The sequence below is a fragment of the Neolamprologus multifasciatus genome, chromosome 3 (genome assembly GCF_963576455.1).
Source record: "Neolamprologus multifasciatus chromosome 3, fNeoMul1.2, whole genome shotgun sequence".
Lineage (NCBI taxonomy): Eukaryota > Metazoa > Chordata > Actinopteri > Cichliformes > Cichlidae > Neolamprologus > Neolamprologus multifasciatus.
Window position 1 is genome coordinate 7,406,788 of NC_140441.1, and position 21,644 is coordinate 7,428,431.

The 21,644-nt window shown below is 41.9% G+C and overlaps 3 protein-coding genes across 4 annotated transcripts in view; all 3 read right to left on the reverse strand.

Moving 5' to 3' along the window:
* Window positions 1–364: 364 nt before the first annotated feature.
* The window catches only part of LOC146521350 (uncharacterized), a 28,454-nt gene continuing 7,174 nt past the window's right edge, over window positions 365–21,644 (reverse strand). Inside the window, exons 7-8 of the mRNA XM_085155135.1 lie at window positions 1,462–1,546; window positions 365–477 (exon numbers count right to left, since the gene is read on the reverse strand). Of these exons, the coding sequence (XP_085011261.1) occupies window positions 471–477; window positions 1,462–1,546 (92 nt within the window). The 3' untranslated portion in view covers window positions 365–470. The remainder of the gene's footprint in view (window positions 478–1,461; window positions 1,547–21,644) is intronic.
* Window positions 4,711–7,035, reverse strand: LOC146521351 (nuclear factor 7, ovary-like). Its single transcript, XM_085155037.1, has 2 exons — window positions 6,668–7,035; window positions 4,711–6,566 (listed from the first exon to the last, which is right to left on the reverse strand). The coding sequence occupies exon 2, from the start codon at window positions 6,547–6,549 to the stop codon at window positions 5,161–5,163; it is 1,389 nt and encodes a 462-aa protein (XP_085011163.1). The 5' UTR covers window positions 6,550–6,566; window positions 6,668–7,035; the 3' UTR covers window positions 4,711–5,160.
* Window positions 9,914–14,498, reverse strand: LOC146521352 (myelin-oligodendrocyte glycoprotein-like). Of its 2 annotated transcripts, none has more exons than XM_085155345.1 (3): window positions 14,277–14,498; window positions 12,048–12,377; window positions 9,914–11,809 (listed from the first exon to the last, which is right to left on the reverse strand). In XM_085155345.1, exons 1-3 carry the CDS (start codon window positions 14,344–14,346, stop codon window positions 11,685–11,687), a joined length of 525 nt encoding a protein of 174 aa, XP_085011471.1. In that variant the 5' UTR covers window positions 14,347–14,498; the 3' UTR covers window positions 9,914–11,684. The 2 variants fall into 2 exon arrangements, with proteins under 2 accessions (XP_085011471.1, XP_085011470.1); XM_085155344.1 differs by having other exon boundaries at window positions 14,271–14,492.

A 21,644-nucleotide genomic window follows, 5' to 3' on the forward strand; every position in this document is an offset into this window, starting at 1 on the left:
CACACACACACACACACGCGCACGCACACACACGCACACTGAATGATGCTTGTGCTGTTTATAGTCTGTGGTTGTGGTTTAATGTTTGTTTGTGCTATGAAGGCACGTGTCTGACAGTTCGCCACAACCAAACCAGAACAACTCAAATTCTCCATCAGACGTCTTTGTGAAACCCACAGAACCACAGGAGGAAAACATCTGAGAGCAAAAGTTTATTAATCCTGCAGAGAAACTGCTGTAGGAACAAAAGACAACAAACATCAAGTCAATGAACTGACTTCTAATAAGTAGTTCTGGGTCATCAGAGTCTAATTCAGTGATAAAAAGACATAAAACATATAAAAATCTGTAACATGTGGATGTCCTCTGGTCTGAGGTGCTGGGGGGACCAGTTAGAGACCAGCAGCTGGACTTCAGTGGTTGGACTGGTGGACTACTTCAGTGAAGAGTAGACGACGTCTGGCTCTGGTTTAAAGTCTGAACACAAACACACACAGTTCAAACAACAGGAGACATGATTACAAGCTTTGTAGTTCAATCAAGACCTCCAATCTCCACCTCTATGTATCACTCACAGTCCCAGTTCAGACTTTACTGGGAACCAGCTCAGATACAAATCACAGAGCTTCCATACTGCTCACACTTTAACTGTATGTTGAAATCACATTGGGTGTGATTCAGAGTTCAGAGAGCTTTGCCTGCACTGGTGCTTTAATTAGAAAATCGACTGAATTTTCTATAAACGATTCTATAAGTATAACATCCAGAGGTGGTCTGTTGGATTTAGGTCAGGTGAGCAATGTGGGCCAGTCAGTGGTATCAGTTCCTTCATTCTCTTAGATTTAGTGTTGCCACATGAGGCCTGGCATTGTCGTGCATCAGGAGGAACCCAGGATCCACTGCACCAGAGTACGGTCTGACAACAGGTCGAGGATTTCATTCTGAATCCTGTTGTTGCCAAGCCTGTAGAGGTCTGTGCTTCCCTCCATGGTTATGGGTCAGTTACCATTACTGACCCATCACTAAACTAGTCATACTGAATTATTTTAAAGGCAGCATAAAGTTCTCCACGTCTCGTTAGACCTGTGGTCAGACTGAACCTGCTCTCAAGCAGGGTGGCAAAGGTGGACCTGCCAATTGTAGTATCAGAATCAGAAAGCCAAATGCAAAACTAGTGAAACATGAGAAGGGAAACATGTCACTAACCTCCAGCTGTAAAATCATTCCTGTTTTGAGGGTTGTCTCATTGTTGTCTCTAAAATGCACCTGTTGAGATGAACCTGAATCTTGCTCTTCACAGATTCTGTGTATACTGTTACTCCTCTTTCAAGATAAAGTAAAGCTTGTCATTTTTTTTCTCCTACTCTCATGGCAGATTATCTTAGCTTAGCATGATGTTTGTAAACAGGGGGAGCAGCTAGCTTGTCTCTGTCCACAGTCAAAGATAAAGAGCAGCTGTACCTGGGCCTCCTTGTTCTGATGGTTGTTTGTCCATAACGGACGTCTTCAGTTCTCACTGCTGAGTAGACCACAGCTGAATCAGTCTCTGTACAATAAAACACAGTAAAATTACAGTACTGTGATATTATTACACTACAGTCATGGAGACATTTCATTCTGTTCTTTTATGCTTTTTAAAAACATTTAATTTTGTCTTTTCATAAACTGCAGCAGCTTTTCACAGTATTTATTTTTAATCTTAACACCTTTGCTGTGAAACAGTGAGCACAAAGGAATGAGGAAGTTTCTGAGAAAAGGAAGAAGGACGGCCACAGAGCTGCAGACTGATGCACTTTTACCACAGAGCACAGAGCAAACATGCATGACCAGTGTTATCAGCCAAACCCAAACACACTGCAGCAAGAAGCTCCATCAGTGTCGCACTAACTCGAGTCAAAAAGAAGCAGAACAAGTTTAAAAGAATAAAAAGTCACTGATGGATATAAAGGACATTTTATCTGTTCAGTCTCTTCATATGTCTCATGTTCACATGTTCGATATCTTAACTGTGTGTAGCAACAACAGATAACACACATGTGTGGGCCTCATCTGAGCTCTGACACATGTAGGTCAGTGACAGCACTGTCTCTCTCTGCCTCTCTGTCTACATGGCTGTGAACAAAAATATAAACACTGAGGCTTCAAAATGCAGCATCTACAACACTGTCATTCTGCCTCCACCATGGAGACAGTCTCCATGGTGATGAGTACAATTGGCAGCTGAAACTGTTGTGAACTTCTCCATGAGTCATATTTCCTGTTTCAGAGCTGCTAATTGGCTCTTTGAGCCCTTTACCTTCAGGAGGTCATGGACGAAGCACTGAAGTCGTTTATCAGGTAAAAAAATATTTTTGGTATATAATAATTTGATAAATAATAAAATATTAATAAAAACTGGAGTTTTTTTTAGAACTTAGATTTTAAGCTATTTATGCCTTTTTTGCTGCTCTTTTTTAAACTTATTCCCTTTAAACTGTATTTATTCTTTTTAAAATATATTGGTTATTGCACTGTAGAGGCTGGTGAGAAACAGTATTTCGTTTCAGGCTGTGTAACACCATACGAAATGACAATAACCAATAAAGTCTTGAAAGCTGCTGGCACAGTTTGGAGGTGTTCTGCCCCCTGCTGGACACTCAGAGCTACAACATAAGGATCAGAGGAGGCTGGTGCTGCTTCATGTTTACACACAAGAAGGAGGTCAAAAAATGTAAAGACAGAGATTGTTTTTAAACCTATAAAGGGGCAAATCCTGACGAACCAATCCACAGCCAGAAAAGAAGTCTAACTCTGTGCTGCTCCAATCAGGAATCAGCTCTGTTACAGTGTGAGTTCACTTAGTGCCACCTGGAGGACAGTCAGCTCCCTGCAGCAGCTCTGGAGGACTGTTAACTGATGAAGAGCTCGGACTTCACAGCCTGCTTCATCACCGACTTCTTTAAATAAACATGACCACGATCAGTCGCAGCACCTCAGACAAACATTTGTTACACAGCAGCCGCCTTCACACCGACTGAGCTCCATCACAGCTTCAGAGCTCAGCTTACTAAAGTCCAAAGTTTATTTCCTCTCAGGTTTCTTACTTTCAGTAAAGTTTCACTGTTAGAGCCCTGACCAGCATCCTGCAGCATCTGGAGCAGCTGTGTGGTGCTGTCATGGCAATAAGGATCCAAATCTGTGGGGATGTTTCCAGCAGGGGTTATAACCTGCAGTCAGCAAGGTGTGCCTAATAAAGTGGCAGTGTTTATGTCACAGTGCAGCACCATCAGAAAACGGTGGTTTACATCTCTGTTACAGGAAACCTGAAGAGTTCAAACACAAGAGAAGAAAATCTAAACGTTACACAAAGAACATAAAAGAACTAAACTTCATAAAAACTTCACAAATGATGCTTTAAATGAAAAATAAATCCCTGTAAATAATTCAACAGGTCACATATTAGAACCACCTTAACTAAACTCTGTAGCCGGTCACTGTGGTTTGTCCCAGCAGCTCTTAGGAAACAAACTGCTAACTTCAGTGTCAGCACACACTGTTAGTAAACTATGCAACACTGAATTCAGGTTTCAGTTGTGTTAAGTTGTGAAGTTGTGATTAAAGTCTTCTTACTGACACAGGTAGGATGGTCAGGCGTCCTCTGTTCCTTCACTGTTCATGAACTGTCACTTATAAAATGCTGCCAAACATCAACTACACTCAATAACTAAACGTGTGCAGGTTAAAGTGATGGACGCCCAGATCTGCACTCCAAATACAAACAGACTAAAGGTGTTTCCTTCAGAAACAAAGACAATATTTACAAAGATCTCACAGGTAAATTGTGAGCGATCACAGCAGCATCTCATCCTGACTAACAGCTTTTAGATGCAGGGAGAGCGTCGTGGTTCAGAGGTGGTTCAGCAGATGATGAAGGCCTTTCTGTTGCATTGTGTAGTGCTGTGGATGCCATGATGGTTGACTGGGTCTGCTTCTACTGAACTCACAAACACGTCTGAGGTATTTACACCTGAAGCCTCATTTAATGTGAGTCAGAAACAAACGGCTCACCTGTGATTAATGGATGTTTCCCTGCATTTATATTTTCACACAGTTTATTTCTTACAGCAGGAAAACTGAACAGAATGTATGTAAGAGGTTAGAGTGAGGATGACGTCACTTCATACAGAAAATACATGTTTGTCTGTTTTGATGATGAAGGACTTCTTTAGCTCTGTAAACAGCTACACTTGAGAGGACAGAGGTGATTTCATGGATAAATAACAATGTGTTTATCAGCTTTCATCATCGCAGTGCAGACGTGACGTCAGATCTATCAAAGTGAAGGCTGTCTCTCTGATGACGTCACAGAGCAGAGTCGTTCTGTCCAATAAAGGATCTCAGATCAGCTGCTGCCATCTTGTGGCCACAGTTGGTTACTGTCTCTGAAAGTTGTCTCATGTTTCCTGTTTTCCTGTTAACAAAGGCTGGAGCTCATCATGCTGAGAGGGCAGCAGCATTTTTTGGCTCTTCACACATGTTCATTATATTCTGATGATCCTGGATGGAGACAAACTACAGATAAGTGTGTTCAGCCCAACTAGTTGATCTCATTACAGCAGTTTGATGTTTCCCTTTGAATCCCCCTGAAGATCCTGACAGTGAAGCACGTACATAATACTCCAGCCTTTCAACTCTGAGCTTATTTAGTTCTATTAATACACTGAAATCTCATTTGTGTCATGAAGAAAGTCTTTAATCAAACAGAATTCAAAGATCAGAAACATTTCATATATGGAGTTAAACATGAATCATTGTTTCAACAATAGATTTATTGTTGTCATAAACAGACAAGAAGACAACAACAAACTGCTCCTCCCATTCAACACATGTCAGTCCATATCCCAGCAAACGAAATCATCTCCATTTACACATCAAATAGAAACATGAATCACTTGTAATGATTAGAAACTTGATAGAATTTCAAATCTAGTTTGGGGAGTCATTCAGTGAGAAACAGTGAAATGATTTTCCATGTGAAAAGGTGGACAGCAGAAACAGAAAGAAACAGTGAGAACTAAAAGAGAAACAAAGAGCTTTGGAACAACGAGGCAGCAGGAGGACAGCTGCAGTTTAACAGCTTCAATTCACTGACAGGAAACAACATTAGAAACATCATCATCCTCAACTCATCTGCTGCACTGACACTGACACCTTCAACGGACACACCTTCACTTTACCAACAGTTAAAATATATGGAAACATCCTGTGAGTGAAAGTGTGTGTGAAGGTGTGTATGTGTGTGTTAGTATCAGGATCAGAGAACGACAGCTTTCCTCTGTTCCAGTCCAGATTCACTCTGATCCTCTGGAGCTTCTTCTGGACTGAGAGATCAGTGACACCAGCTGATGGTGAAAATGATGAGTATTTACTTCCATCAAACCCTATTCTCCATAATTCAGACATGATTCCCTTCCTGTGGTCAGACTCTGCTAACACACCCAGTCCCCACACTGTACTGTCTCCAACATCAACATCCCAGCTGTGAGTCCCTGAGTTAAAGCCCTCAGAGCCCAGGACAGAGCAGTAACGATCAAACCTCTCTGGATTATCAGGAAGCTGCTGCCTCTCTCCTCCTGCTCTCACACTGGTCAGATCTGCAGACAGGATGAGTTGTGGATGAGCAGTGTTTGGGTCCAGAATGAGAGGAGTGTAGGAGACCATGTCCTTCATGTTGTTCCAGATGTTGAAGGTCAGGTTGCCCAGGTGTTTGGCCTGGTCTATCAGAGCTCCTGAGGGCAGCTGTGGATCATCCAGCAGGGGGCAGCGCTGGACTCTTTCCACTGCAGCCTTGTAGTTGTGCAGGAATGAGACGTCTTCAGCTCTCAGCTCCTCCTCTGTGGCTCTGACTGTGTCTGAAAGAGCTGCTATCTCTCTGCTCAGAGCCTCCATCTTCTCCTTCATCATCCCACTCTTCTGCTCCTCTTCCTCCCTCAGTGCAGCCAGCCTGGCCTCCTCTTCCTCTGCTAGAAACTGGTGAAGCTTCTTAAACTGCTCCTTAATCTGCCTCTCTGTGTGTCGGGCCTGGACCTTAATGTGTTCTGCTGTTTGATCAAACTTCACTTGAACTTCTTCACAAACCTTTAACTTCTTCTTTAAGGGCTCCAGAGTTTCCTGAAGTTCCTTCTTGTGTTGTTGTGCAGCTTCATCGATGGGTCTGAATCTGTGATTGGTGTGTTTTTCTGAGTCTCTGCAGACGACACACACTGGCTGCTGATGGTCCAGACAGAAGAGTTTGAGTTTCTCAGAGTGCAGACTGCAGAGAGCCTCTGAAGCTCTCTGATCTCTCTCCTGTAAGAACGACTCACACAGGTTCCTTAAAGCCAGATTTAAAGGTGGTTTTGACTTTGAAGATCTTCTCTTACAAACTGGACACTCGTGTGTTGGTCTCTCTCTCCACCATCTCTTCAGACAGTCTTTACAGAAGCTGTGGCTACATGACAGAATAACAGGATCTCTGAAGACCTCCTGACAGACCGGACAGCAGAGATCCTCCTCTGATCTGGAAGCCATTGAGTCTGTGAGTGAAGCTGAAAACAGCAGACAGGAAGTACAGTCAGTCCTGGCTCCCCTCCCTCCTCTACCACCTTCACTGAAACTTCCTTTGAGTCGTGTTTTTGCTCAAACTCACCTTCAGTGTGTGGAGCGTCAGCAGCTTGAAGCAGCAGTGTTGGAGTTTTCCACTTTTCTCTCCTGTAGCTGGACTCACTCAGAGGAAGCTGCTAGTTTGGTCTGAGCTCAGTCTGATCGTCTGTGCGTCTCTCTTTACTGAGGACGAAGAACTTCCTGTTTCCTGGTTTGTCACATTTGAGTGACGTGAGGGGAGGAGACAAATGTTGCTGTTTGACTTTTAACTAAGGTGTGTTTCAATCCTGCCTGCAGCTCAAAAGCTGTAAAACAGGTTTTGTGTCTTTTCACCTCCACAGGTCACAACATGAAACCTGTTGTGAAGTTTATAAAATAAAGTGTCACTCGGTGGTGCAGCTGTTTGTCAGCTTCTATTTCAGACTTTGTTCTGCTTCTTGTTCAGGTTCCCAGCAGTGGGACTGTAATGCAGTCACACACACACAGGTGGTGTTAAGGTGGATTCACTTAGTTACAGACAGTGGTGTTATTTCTTGTAACTAAGGGTGTGTTTCACTCCAAAGTTCAGACATTAACCTGCCAGAAGTTGTAAAAGTTACTAATAAAGAGCTTTTCTCTCATTTCACATGCAGGTCAGAGCATGAAAGCTGTGATGCAGCAGTTTGAGAGAAATTGCTGCTGATATAAAATATTTTTTGTGGTTTTACAAAATATATAAAAGAGCAGAAAGAAAGAAATAAGTGTAAAGAGTGCAGCAAAATGCATGTTTTAGTGTGAGTTGGTTCATCTGATCTGGTTGTGTAAAAGTCACTGCATGACACTGAGTGTTACTTTTGTGTTACTGACACTCATCTCTGACATCTCTTTCTCTTACTTTCTTTTTTCTGTTATTTAGTCAGAAATCTTTCAAAGAAATAATGAATTCTCCACACGTGTTTGAAGGTTGCTGATATGTTCATCTAGCACAGACCTATTGCTGGAACGCCAAGACAATTCTACTGCAATGGCAAAAACAAGACGCAAGTCACCAGAGCTCTTTGTGTTGCTCGTGCATGAGGGAGAGAACTGTGACGAGCATCGTTCCCTCCAAGTAAGCAAATGAATGTTAATAGTCAAACATAGAAATTAACATTTGCAAAATCATTCCAGCTTTGTGGTGCATCTCCTCCAGGTGTGTAAATCACACATGCAGAGTGGTTTGAGTTCCTCAGAGCTTCATAAATGTCTCTTCCAGTTGTTTCTATCACTGTCCATATGACCAGAGTCCAAATGTATGCAGACATGGGTATAACAAACATACCAGTTAGTTTTGCTGTTTGTCAATGTGGCTTTCAGTTATCTTCAAGGCTGCAGGCCTTTGTCAGCACTCCTGTTTTATGGCCTCTATCAACCCTCATCACCTCATTTCATGCATTCTTCCTGTGGGGGGGTACTTATGACTCCTCTATTGTCCTTTCGTCTCTGCAGAAAACCTTTTTTGGAAAGGGTATTGGATTCAATTCTTTTACTGCTGTTATAACCCCACCTGTTGAGTCACTTCAGCAGTCTTGTTCATGATGCAAATGACAACAACAATGACACAAAGGAAGACCCTCTTCAGAGTGTCAAAGTATGCATAGCACAGTGACACAGCATTAGGTGATGTTCATAGGAAATTGCTGTCAGTCATTCCCCGTCACCACCATAGCTTCTGGTTTCTGTTCACAGAATAATGATGCCATCCTTGAACTTCCTCTCTGCACGGTCGATTGGAGCTTGGAACGCTCCCCTCATCCTTCAGATCTCCATCTGTTGTCCACAATCTCCTCGTGATTACCTCTGGAAAGCCCCGTGGCATAGCTCTCCATCCAATGCAGCTTTATGGTCATTGCTGTGGTTCCAGAATCTTCTCATGATGACCAGTAGGTCCCCAAACAGCATGACCTTTGACCTCAACCCCTGCCTGGGCTGTCAGCTATGGTCCCTACTTCTCGCTGGGTCTCTGAAGATTTCTCAGGAGATTCCACCCTTGGGATCATTTCTTCCAGCAATGCTCTGCTGCACCTGTATCTCCTTACTAGAGGAAAAACTTCTATTTGGAAAACATGTCAACCATCATCAAACCAAATTTTCCTTTCAGTTCAGTGAACTTCACTTATCAAAAAAATATAATTATTTATTATTTATTAATTATATTATTTGTTTATCACGTTTTCACTTTCACTTATTTTCAACTTTAATTTATATATTTTATCTTATTCTTTCCCAGTTAAATTGACCCTTTTTAATTTTCATATTTATTTCTTATTCATAGACTTTTTTTCTTTTTCTTCTTTAGGTCACGAGCAGTTGTGTAAGCATTTCACTGCATATCGTACTGTGTATGACTGTATGTGACAAATAAAATTTGAATTTTGAATTAAGAATATAAAGTAGATTATGGGGCGATTTGAGCCCAAATTTGTTCCACAGCGGTCAGAGTAACCTTATTAGAAAAGAAGGTAAGCGAGGACAGAGCTCACCTGAAGAGGCCACGACACAGACAAACAACAGATGTTAACAGAGTCATTATGGTGCAGGTATAAACGGAGAAAAACTAACGGACACACGCCGACTCATCGGCGTGCTTTTGATTAGTTTAACGCCGCCTTCCAATGACATCACTGCAGACAAAATAAGAAAAAAAAACAACGTTCTTGTCACAGGTCTGTGCTGTGAGGCAGCATTTTGGCTTATTCGGATAACTTCAGGGTTAACTTTGGGGTTTACTACAAAGGGGGTTCACTCCTTACCTGGGTCCATTACCATGGTAACTTATGATGCACAGGTTTGCAATCACCTCCCACTGACCAATCAAATCTTCAGAAAAAAGCCTTACTAGGTAATGAACCATGCTCCCAGTGTGGAGCTGCACACTCTTTATTTTTCTGAGCAGCTTGGAAGTCGAAGAGGTTTTGTTGGAAATTTCTATTCTACAGAGAAGAAAGCTGGCTAACAAAGAAACTCATGAGAAACAAACGCCACAGAAAGAGAAACGAAGCAAGTAAGTGATGATTTTTAAACTTTACTTTTATTACTTTAATGCAGAACGTTGCAAACAAGAATTAACAAGTGAACATTCAAGTGCAAATAAACAAAGAATCACATTGATGCTCCAAACTGCAGCAGCTGGTCATAAATCAATCAACAAATATGAGTCAAAACTTTGTTTTGAACATTTTTCATGTCTCACATGTTCCTGTGTGCAAAGCAAATATGTTTAGATAAAAAATAAATCTATCCACGTGTCATTTCCTGACCCGAAAGAACAAAATACTCCATCGTTTTGTTTTCTGCATCTTTTTGTTGTACTGACACTTCCTCACTGGTCCCTTTATTTAGTCACATTTTATGTAGTTTGTTTACTCTGTCGTTTCACCATCATCACTGATGAAGTTACCAAAAACTGCAGCGAGTGCTTAGAGCCACTAGACGGACGGATGGATAGAAAATAGTTTGAAAAGCTTTACTTTGCACACACGAGTCACGTTTGACATTAATTGTTATCTAGAAAGAAGAGTTGCATTAACTAGTTACTTCCAGGAAAAGGATGGAATCAGAAACTGTAGTGTTTGTGATCCTGGCTGTCGACTGTTCTCTAAGCTACACTGACATCACTCCTCGTTTGCTTTGAACTATTCACAGTTGAACACAGCGTAACTGTAAAACCACAGAGTTGAACTTCCTCTCAGGATGTTCTGCTCTAAATGCTCCGTCACTTTTTGTCTCTGTGACAAACTAAAAATGAGAAAAGGATCAGCTGACATGCGCGAGGTTAGTTTTTATGTTATAGCATGAAAATGTTTCAGTTTTTATTTAGTGTTTTAGTGTCTTCTGCTCCTTATGTAGTGGAGTTTCCTTTACGCAGTGGGTTTGTCTTTGGTGTCTGGTCGTTCTGACACTTTAAGCTGAAAAGCTTCACAAAGGTCAGAGATTACAGATTCAATTCTCTGAGTAACACATCCATACCTGCTATCATTCTCTATGATAATGAATAAATAATAAAATAAGCTGCTATTGGGGGAAAAAACATATTCCAAACATGACAGATGAAAATTTCAACCATCCTGTCCTATTATAGCTTTTTCTCAGTTTTGTTTTGAAGTCAACGTCAGAGTTTACTCTGGGTCAGACCACAAGACCTAGAGTAGGGGTGTCAAACATAAGGCACGGGGGCCATAATCTGCCCATCACAGGCCCACTGGGTATCTATGGAAAATGCAGCTTTGCTGCTTTACAGCTGACGACCTCATCAAAGGTGATTCATACGACACCAAAGTAAATAAACAATAAACAGGCTGTTAAGTTCCTGTTTTTTTCACCATCTAGTACAGAAATTTATTAGAGAAAACTCAGAGGTGCTGGTAAAGTTGCGCTTCTTCTTACACTGAGATATGTCAGATTGAATGTGAACTTAAACTAATTTACATGGACAGAAAGAGTTTAATGTGGCCAACGATGTAAAACCAGTTTGACTTCCTGACCCAGAGTAATTCACTAATATCAATGATATTTTATATTATATATTATATTATATTATATATATATTTTATATTATAATGGTAAACAACATGCTGTCATTCAAACAGGGTTCACCGTCACTTTTAAGGTCAGTATTCATTCAGATCTGCCAGTGACAGTGATGGAAGAGCAACACCTCCAGCTTTTAAATACATTAAATGGAAAGGCTTTATAATAGGGTGGGCGGTTCCATGTCACTGTGATAGATCTGGATAGATGATGAATATTGAAGCTAAACAATATTTTACCTTCCTACAATAAAAGATTTCAGGTGTTAGAGGCCTTTGAAGTACAAATAGAGCAGGTGAAACTTATTATGTCCTAATATTTTTTTCCAGGATTTCTCTCAATTATAGCGATTCGGGTAAACGATGCGTCATTTGTCTGTAGTGATGTCATGTAGTGTGACCCAGCAATAAATTAAACAATTGGTTTTTAAACCAGTTGTTTTGTAAGTTTAGTGTTTTGTTAGTTTACACATACTAAACCGTAGAGACATTTGAAACCTGCTGTTCATGAGGATGCTAGTTAAAATCCCGCTTCTGTCGTTCATGTTTTCTGTAGCACACAAAACCAACAACAGCAGCAACAAGAAGCACAGCAGCACCACTCAGACCGGCGATCAGTCCAACAGATGGTCCTGTGTGACCTGCAGGTGAGAAACAGGTGTGAGGTGTCAGCTGTCAGGTAGGTGATGAGTGAAGAACAGAACAGAATCCATTTCCTCTTCAAACTGCTGTCAGACATTATCTACTGCACTCTGATCACATCACTCAGACCAGCTGCTTTCTACAAAGTCTCATCAACAACATCTTTAGAAACAAACATCAACAACCAGGAAGCAGCTTCACCTCTGATCACACACACACTCAACTCTACTCACTCACCTGAAACAGTCAGGCTGACAGTGTTGATGCTCTCCCATGATCTTGTCTCTTTGTTGAAAATATTACAATTGTACGATCCATCATCAGCAGTCGTCACATTCTTCAGAACCAGAGACACGTCTCCATTATTCATCTTCCTGTCCTGCAGATCCACCCGGTTCTTAAAAGACGGATGCTGGCCATCTGGATCCAGCCGCTCATCCCGGAAAAAAAGCACATATTCTTCCAGGTCAGCTCTGCTCCACTTCAAACCTTGGATGATTTTGCCTGTCGGAATTTGACATGGTAGAACTACGTCCTGTCCAGGCTCGGCTGTGACGGTGTTCTGGGCTGAAACAGGAAACAACACAGAGCAGAGAGGTTAAAGGTCAAAGTACAACTATTGACTATGTGCACGTTAGCATATGCTACTTCCGGTGCGGAAACTCCTGTGGGGAGCTTTGTTTCCGGTGTCCTATTCGCGCCCTGTTTACGGTCCAAAACAAGTTAAGCAAATGAATAAATCAAGCGTCGATTTACATTTCTATAGATGTCTCGGGCATTTACCCAATATATCTGTAAATAATGTTCATCAACTTGTTGATATTTTCCCCCCACGCCTCAGGGGAAAAGAGAAAATGGATTCAAATGTTATATTTCTCAGCTGTCCCTCGTTTATCGCAGGTGTTATGTTCTAAAAATAACCAGCGATAGGTGAAATCAAGTAGCCAATTATATTTTTTGACGGTGCAAAACCTATCGTGGACATTGTGGACATACTGCACTTCAGAGTCACACTGCTAGCGGTCGAGGCAGCAATTCTGTACTGTACAGGAGAGACGTCACGGAGGAGATCGTCTGCAGCGATCAGGACGCAGGACACAATGTGATGTAAAAAAATAAGCATGCAAACTTGCACTAAAAAAGCTGTGAAACAGCGAGGTGAAAGGTGAACCACGTTATTAGCGAGGGACCACTGTAATTTTGAAGGTAAGTCACAACATACCCTTCGTAAATACTAATGTATAGAAACCGTTACCAGCAATCATTCATTTTTTGTGTGGCTTTTTTCACGGTTTGTTAACATGCTGTGTAGGTGTGTACTTGACTAGCTGATCTCGACATAACGGGAAACATCTGGTTTGACTATTGTTCACCTGTAGTTTGAATGCTGAACATTTGCCTGTTTAAATCATGAGACCAGTCACTATACAGAGATGTGCTTCTGAGTGTGGAGTTCTGCTTGTGTTGAGTGATGTAAACAACTGATCGATTTAAACTCTTTAAACGTCAAAATTGATCATTAGATTTTTATGACACACAGTGGTGAGTGTTCCCACCTTCTCCTCTTTGTAACTTAACGCGATCTTTCCGTTTTCGAGTTTTGGACATGATTTTGGAGGATATCTTCACAGTAGCAATTGACCGCAAAGTAAAGCTACCGGAAATGTACAACCCCACATCCGGTCTCAAACCAGGAAGTTAGCATTTTCTCGTGCACAGGGTCAATTCACTTCTACATTAGCTAATCAGAGAGAGACCAGTGAACTCCGCTGAAACAAATAAGAGGAAAAACAACCCCCAAACTTCTTGTACTTTATTTTAGAAGAAAGCCGCCAAACCTTTGAAGCTGTAAGTCAGATCAGACTCCTGTTATATACAAGCAGTTTTCTCTTGGTAGTCTGGCTTCCTCCCACAGTCCAGACACATGCAGTTAGTTGCATAATAAGTATTAAATGATTGATATTAAAGACATTTTTAAGACACAGGAGAATCTGATGATCTGGCTCTTTGGGAAAGAGGAAGAAATAAGTAGATGTGGGCGAAGTTTCAGTTCTCAGTGATCATTGCGGTAACGCTCACTAAGAAGCACAGAGGATGGACCTGATTTATTTGTGTGAAAGGAGTGGGTATGATAACATCACCTGTGGCTGCTGTGGACGTGGAAGTAGAACAGAAGCCACTTGACCTTACAGTTGGGCACTACGTGAAAGTTTTCCAACCGACATCCTTCGCTTCGTGACGTCTGTCATGGCGGGCAGGGTGAAGCGATTATGACCGGAGGCTTTCTGTTTGTTTGTGGGAACGAAGCTCGGGCCTCGGAGGTTTCGCTGTGTCCTGAGGCAGCTGGTATGTTTCTATTTTATTTTATTTTTTTAATACGTGACAGTTGTTTACAGTAAACAACAGGAATGTTCGCTGTGGTGTAACCGAAGACAAAGCGGAAGCTGGAGGAGAGCTCACCTTCACCTTCAGCGAAAAGCACGACGAAGAGGAACAGCAGAGCCCAGCAGAGAGACGGGAGCGTTAGTGAAGCCATTCCCGTTTATCCCGGTACATCCCAAACACTAACACAGTCTATGGATTCAATAATGTTCCACTTTAACAATGGAGGAAACCCGGAGACGCGACCACTGAGCGATACTGTTGGTACGGAAATGCACCGTTGGTCCAACAGTGTTTCCGGTGTTCCTGAGTGGGTGTTTTTTTTTTTTTTTTTTTAGTCTAAAAATGTTATAAATATAAATATTCTGCAGTCGAAATGTATATTTATAAAGGATTTATATGCAAAATAATCTGCAATGTCATATACGGTGGATCAGTGAGTGTGCATCCATATGCGCATGCGTTCACGTGCCACGCCTTTAAATTTCCCCTGCTTTTATTTTGACAGGATCCACCACGATTCCTGTTCTAGACAATGTGTCGTGGAATTTTTCTTTTTCACACTAAAACAAAAACCCAACAGGATATTTTCTGTGAGTTGACAGAAACTTTCTCTTCTTCTGTAATTTTAAACATTTATTTATTACCACAACAGAATTTCTTTATCGTGTAGTAAAAAATCAAGAGGTATTGTTCAAATTGCTCTCTGTCTAGTTAACTTAGACCAAAGTTAACTTAGACCAAAACTTCTGGTCTCACCCCTGGCGTCGTTGCCCACCTCTAAATTTTAAATACACGTAGACATTGAGGGCTATCAGGAGAGACACACGAAAAGTGAAGAGCTGGAAACAAAACGTGTGCAAGCCAGCATATGTAAAGAAGGACCTCCGGCCTGACTGTGGGGCGCCACGAGACATTCGGCGATCCAGTCCCAACGGACAGAATAGTGGGAGGCGATGCGTGAAATCCACAGCAGGGCAGGGGGACGCCTCTGCCTGCATCTGGCGGGGCTATGAGGGAAACGTGTGCAGGTGCGGAGAGTGGCTGGACTACACGGTCGCGCACCGTCAGGCGGAGATAGGAGCCTCCTCCCTGGTCTTCTGCTGACGAGATTCCCCATCCCGGAAGAGGAGTTTCTCTCCTGTTTCTTCCAGCTAAGGAGCATTTGCCCGCGTGTGGCTGGATGGTGGGAATATAGGAGTTTGGGGGGAGTTTTTAGCATATGAAAAACTTTCATTCATTCTTTTAGCTTTGTTTTTTTTTTTTGGTGTATAATTATTTCTGCCGGCAGGGTTTTTAGCGGGTTGCAAACACTATTTTTATTGTATAGCGGGGATTTTAGTTTGTATTTGTGATTCTGGCTGTGTTTTATCCTGAAAATAAATGGTGTGTTTGAAGCCAGCTAAGTTTCTGTGCTCTGAGCGCTGACCCACTCACTCCCCGTTTCGCTTGTATGTATACAGACGTGGTGGTGAAGGTTTAGGTCCACCAGTCTTAGCGGCTACACATGCATCAACACTACATACGAGCGGGAGGAGGGAGGTTTGGAGTCTTCACACACCCCCCGTTCTCTGTTGCCTGTTGGGGCCTGGGGGGCTAGGAGGAGGAGTTGGCCGTCCGATTGGGGTCTGGAATGTGGGGCCTCCCTGCTGCTGCGGAGTCGGGGCGGTCTGCTTCTCTCCACCCCAGAGAAAAGGGTAACACCACCTGGGTCTGGGTGCAGTCTCCCCCTCCAGGGGCAAGGGTACCTAGACCTGGGGCTTAGGGTACAGAGTATAGCTTTGTGACTCTAGCACAGTTGGCTGTCGGCGGAGCTCACAGGCACGTCACTGCCCCCCCCCCCCCCCCCCCCCCCCCCCCGACTTCTGCTCCGCGGCTGCTGAGTGACCCCTCATCTGGGACTCTCGTCAGCTCTTTCTGGGACAGTGGCACGGCTGCCCCTCTGTTGGTTTTCCTTGGTCTCTTGTGCTCCGAGGGCCTCTGGATGTCTGGAGTCTTTATCTCCTCCATACCTGCTTCATGCCCTGGAGGACGGGGCTGTGGCCCCCCCACACCCTCTAGCAGATCATTACATGAAGGAACCTTTAAAAAACAAGCGCGTCCATGCTCACAGGTGTACACACGGGTGCTCACACACACAAACTACACCCTTTTTGGCTCCTACCTCAAAGCACACTGTGCTGTCGATCTTACGTGCTGCACAATAATGTTTAATATTTAGTATTTACTGTCATATTCCCAAATATCATTGTGATGTTGTTTATTGTATTGCTCTCGTTTTCTTCTGCTTGTTTTCTTTTTTCTTTCTCAACAGGTGATCCAGGTGATCGATATATGTATTTTTTTTTGTCTGTTTGTTTTTGGTTTTTTTGTCCTTTATCACTGTTCATCTTCCCCGCTGGTTTTCTTTCCCTCTTTCTTTCTGTCTGTCCCGTGTGTAGCAAGTGAAAATAAAATAAAATAAACAATAAAAGGTGAATCAAATAGACAATTACAGCAAGGCTGGGATGGTCCATTTGGTAAAGTAAATCCGTTGGGCATCTTTCTTCACCTTTAGACAATAATTCTGATGGCAAAAGAACCAAACAGGACAGGCAGGAAAAAAAAGAAAAAAGAAACTGCTGTTTTCTTACACTAAAATATCTCAGGGATTAGTTAAAACATCTTTACACTGACAAAAAGAGGAGCTTGACTAGTCTGACCCACTTAAGTCCTTTATCCATTAGTCCAGGATATATATATATATATCTATATCCAGGATTTCTCTGTATCCAATCCACAAATAGTTGAAACATATAAACTGCATATTTTAAAACACCTAATATCCCCTAAACTATCATCCTAAAACACTTTAATATCATTTTAAGTCATCTTACTACATCATCCTTAAAGACATACGGCTTACAGCTATGTGTGATGACTCCTGCATCTATTAGTCTAATCAGGCACATGGTAACATGACAAAGTAGCCGAGGACACATGAATCCGTGATTCTCATGTCAGCGATTGTCTGAAAGGTGGGCTACAGAGAGAGGCAATAATAGTAAGACTAACAGCATTAATAATATATACATATGACTGAATTCTTGCTTCTAATGACAGTTTGATCCCAGAGGACATGTTTATAGGAAAAGATACATTTTCATAGGCTGAATTTATCATAACTATTTTATGACCCTGAAAAATTAAATCCTTCTGTTTGGTTCTGATGACTGATGACACTATAATTCACATTTTAAATTAAAATAAATAAATAACAGGCTGGGAGTTTCGGTTTCGTTTCAAGGTGGCAATGATTCCATAAATTCAGGGGCACTGCCATCGGGCGAGAGACGAGGTACCCCAGCGAGTCACAGGGCAAAGAGACGGGCTACTGTTCACACTTAGTGATTCAGGCTGTGGGAGGAACCCACACAGGTCCTGGCCAGATGGAGGACTCAAACCCAGGACCTTTGTGATATTTATTTAGTTTTAAAAATGGTCTTCAGTTAACTGTTCCTGATATGAAGACATGAAAATGCAATTAGGTCCATATGTTTTTGTAAAATGTCTCTGTACAGCACCACAGTGGATCATAATATAATAATAATCATACAGCAACACTGTGATGATACAGTTCTCTGCTCTCGGGGGGTAAAGTAACTGGACGACTGACTGACAGCAGTTTCATTATAACTTTGTTTTGTTTTTTCTGATGACGTCTCTGAGGGCCTTACATTTAAAATTACAGTCAAACGTTATAAAATGCAAACACACTGAATCAGCTTCAGATATCATGGCTGCTTCATAAATGCTGAGGGAACAATCGTCACCTGGTCATGAAGCTGCTGTCACTTCACTTACACTTTGATTGTTTGACTGAAATCTGACTTTGGTGGTGAGCAGAGGTGAAACTACAACGACTGCAACTTATTTTATTATTTAGTTATAGCTGACTCGTGTATGTGAACAAGTGTCTGGTTACATAAACTCAGAAAAGAGTTACAGCTCAAACACGGCCGTCATCGCTGCGCTCCTGTAACTAAAAATGACACACCTGATGATGATGATGATGAAGATGATGAAGATAGTGATGGTGAGATGGTCTGAGGCTCATGTCTCCTGCAGTCAATGGTTGGTCTGACGTTCTGGTTCAAGCTCAGGAGAATCCAGGATTAAGATGTCAGTGAATAGACTAGAAAAGCAGAGTAAAAGTACTCAGTTACAGTAACTGAGTAAAATTACAATATTACATTTAAGATAATGAAATATTTTTCTCTTAATAAAATAAAAGAGAAAATGTGATTTCATTACGAAGGTTGGAGTTTTAGTCAAAGAGGAATAAACAGAAATTAAATGTTTAGATAGTTTCTGATTTTTCCTGTTTTTGATCCGGTGTCACTGAAGTCAAATCCATTCATAGAAATGAGTGAAGTCCGTCAAAAGGAGCAGTGATCACTGGTCTAAATTAACTAAAAGATGGTTTTTAACCAAACTGCTTTAGATTCATGGCCTGTGGTCACAGACGTGTTACTTCCCCTTATAAGATTGGCAACCCTGTGAGGAAACGCCTGCAACTTCTTTTTTCTGTCCCCCAGAAAAAGAAAAATTGAGCTCCTTTAGTTTCTGTTTAAACCACAAACGGCTCAACCACAAACACTAACGGTCACTTTGTGCAGCACAAAAACTTTAAAGGCAGTTATAGTCGACTAAATGGATGAAAATGTTAAATGTCGTATTTCAGACTCTCAGCTGTGTTGATATAATGAGTGAATGATTTGATCTTTTCACTGTCTGCTGTGTTTCCTCGACTCCTGAGCAAAGATAAAGAGTCAGTTCAGACCTGCAGTTGGTCCTCGTGGTGTTTGAACTTGAATTCAGCCTGATTTGTTTTTCATGTCTTCTCCTCCATCATCAGTTATCAGGAGAGCAGACAGTCAAAGTACAAGAATTCAAACAAACACAGAGATTCTACTTACAGAGCAGACACAGCACAGATGTTTCCTTCATCGTCCTTCTCACTCATTTGAGCTTTTTTTCATTTCTGTCACTGACACCAAGTAAAGCCCGCCCTCTTCCTCTGAGCACCAGCTTTCTATTGGTTCAAACACAGTGAGGTGTCAGTGTGTGTGTGTGTGTGAGACGCTGCTGTTATGGAGCTGAACTGGAACCATTCAGACACTGAGGCCCTCTGAACACATTTTAATTACAGCTGTGCAGAGACACACTGATGACTGACTGGAACACTATGATTCACATTTACATTAACACCATCCTCACACATGGTTTACATATGGCCACTAGAGGGAGATGTTGGACTTTAAACACTAACATGGAAACAAGCAGATCATCAGTGAAACTTTAACAGGTTTCTATTGCTGATATTTTGAACCATTGGCTGATATTTTAGAGGCTCAGTTTCGCTTTAGTTTTATTATCATTCTATTGTTACTACTGACATCTGGTGTTTGAGAAGAGAGAAATAAAAACTCTGCAGCATCAAACACAAACATCATGAAGGTTTTCTGCGGCCACTGAATGATGCTTCTGCTGTGTTCAGTCTGCGGTTGTAGTTTAATGTTTATTCTTTGCTTTCTGCATTAAAGCTGTGTGTGTGTTAGCAACAATCACACTAGTCAGATTTTTCATGTGACAGTTTTTTGAAACCTACAGAAGCACATGAAGAAAACCAGTGAAACCAGTGAAACCAGATCACTGACAGGGAAACAAGAGCCAACAATCACAAACATACTACAACAATTCCAACCAGTTACCGAGGACATGGGACATAGTAACATAGTAACATAACAAAATTTTGCATTTGAGTCGTTTGAGTCTAGAAAGTGAAAAAAACAACAACATAAAAAATATAAAATGTATAAAGAAATCTTCAAACATGTGGATGTCCTCTGGTCTGAGGTGCTGTGTGGACCAGTTAGAAACCAGCAGCTGGACGTCAGTGGTTGGACTGGTGGACTACTTCAGTGAAGAATAGACGGCGTCTGGCTCTGGTTTAAAGTCTGAACACAAACACACACAGTTCAAACAACAGGAAACATGATTACAAGCTTTGTAGTTCAATCCAGACCTCCAATCTCCACCTCTCTGCATCACACACAGTCCCAGTTCAGACTTTACTGGGAACCAGTTCAGATACAAATCACACTTTAGGTGCCTGTTTGATTCACAAAACTGAGCCTGGAGCCCACAGAGCTGCAACAATTTGTTAAGCAAGTGCATTAAGTCACATTTTAAAAGATGAATGATTTGCTGCTTCCAGCTTCATATTTAAGCAAAGTTTCCGTCTTATTATTGGAGAATTTTATTTTTTTGTGAAAATGACGCCACATATTATGACTTTGTATCAAGGGCTTCCCATCAGGATGCACATAGAGGGTGAAAGTATGACGTCAGACCTCTACAGCTTTGCTGAGCACCCTGCTCCATACTTTCTTCTCATATCACTGCGCCCAGCAACACATTCATCAGATTTGCAGTTGACTCACGGTGAGGGTGTAATTTCTGGGGACAATGAGTCTACCCAGCGACTGTCTCAGTGGTTCAAAGACAACAACTTGGTCCCGAAAATGTCCAGGACACGAGACAGGACCATTGACTTCACTGTGATTAAGCACTTAATTATCAGCAGGAACTGTGTGGAAAAGGTCACAGACGTCCAGTTTCTGGGGTTTTACAACAACAAGAGCCTGAACGTGTGGTTAAGAAGGCAAAGCAGAGATTTAACTTCTTCTTCAGGGTCCTCATGAAGAATATTATCCCCTGAGACTCTTTAGTTTTTCTTTTGTTCTTTCTTTGCTCGACCCAGCATGGATCAGATTGCTTAGAACTCTGGCTTAGCAGGTGCTAAAAACAGAATAAAATGGTACCAGGGACTTCCACCAAATGAAAAACCCAATGGACGGAGTCATGTCGAGGTGACCTGAGTAGGTCCTAGTGGATAAGGGCTATTGGTGTCCTTCTACCCTTGTAGGAGCCATATGAGTTGTTCCTTTTTTGACTAAGTGGGTTGGTTTAAATGGACTCACTGGTGGTGCACGGGTGTGGGGCGTGTGTCATGGGTGTGGTAGATGACAAATGTGGTTGCACTCACCAGTTCACAGCACCTGATGTTGATGAGCAGAAAGGTAGGGTGAGCGTGAGGCTAAACTTTCTGTTGACCGCAGCTTGAATTATTTTCATGTATTTTAACTGTAACTTGATGGTTTTTGTATATTTGTGCACTAATTGATGCCATAGGCCAATGCTGTAATTTAGCATTGTAATTAATAATAATAATAATGGATTGCATTTATATAGCGCTTTTCGGGGCCCTCAAAGCGCTTTACAATTCCACTATTCATTCACTCTCACATTCACACACTGGTGGAGGCAGTTACAGTTGTAGCCACAGCTGCCCTGGGGCAGACTGACAGAAGCGAGGCTGCCATATTGCACCATCGGCCCTTCTGGCCA

Coding starts and splice junctions, on each gene's coding strand:
- LOC146521351 (XM_085155037.1), bottom strand. CDS start 6,549: ATGGCTTCCAGATCAGAGGAGGATCTCTGCTGTCCGGTCTGTCAGGAG.
- LOC146521352 (XM_085155344.1), bottom strand. CDS start 14,346: ATGGCTTCACTAACGCTCCCGTCTCTCTGCTGGGCTCTGCTGTTCCTC. Junction 12,378..14,270: donor GCTTTTCGCTGAAGGTGAAG/GTGAGCTCTCCT, acceptor TTCCTGTTTCAG/CCCAGAACACCGTCACAGCC. Junction 11,810..12,047: donor TGTCAGCCTGACTGTTTCAG/GTGAGTGAGTAG, acceptor TCTCACCTGCAG/GTCACACAGGACCATCTGTT.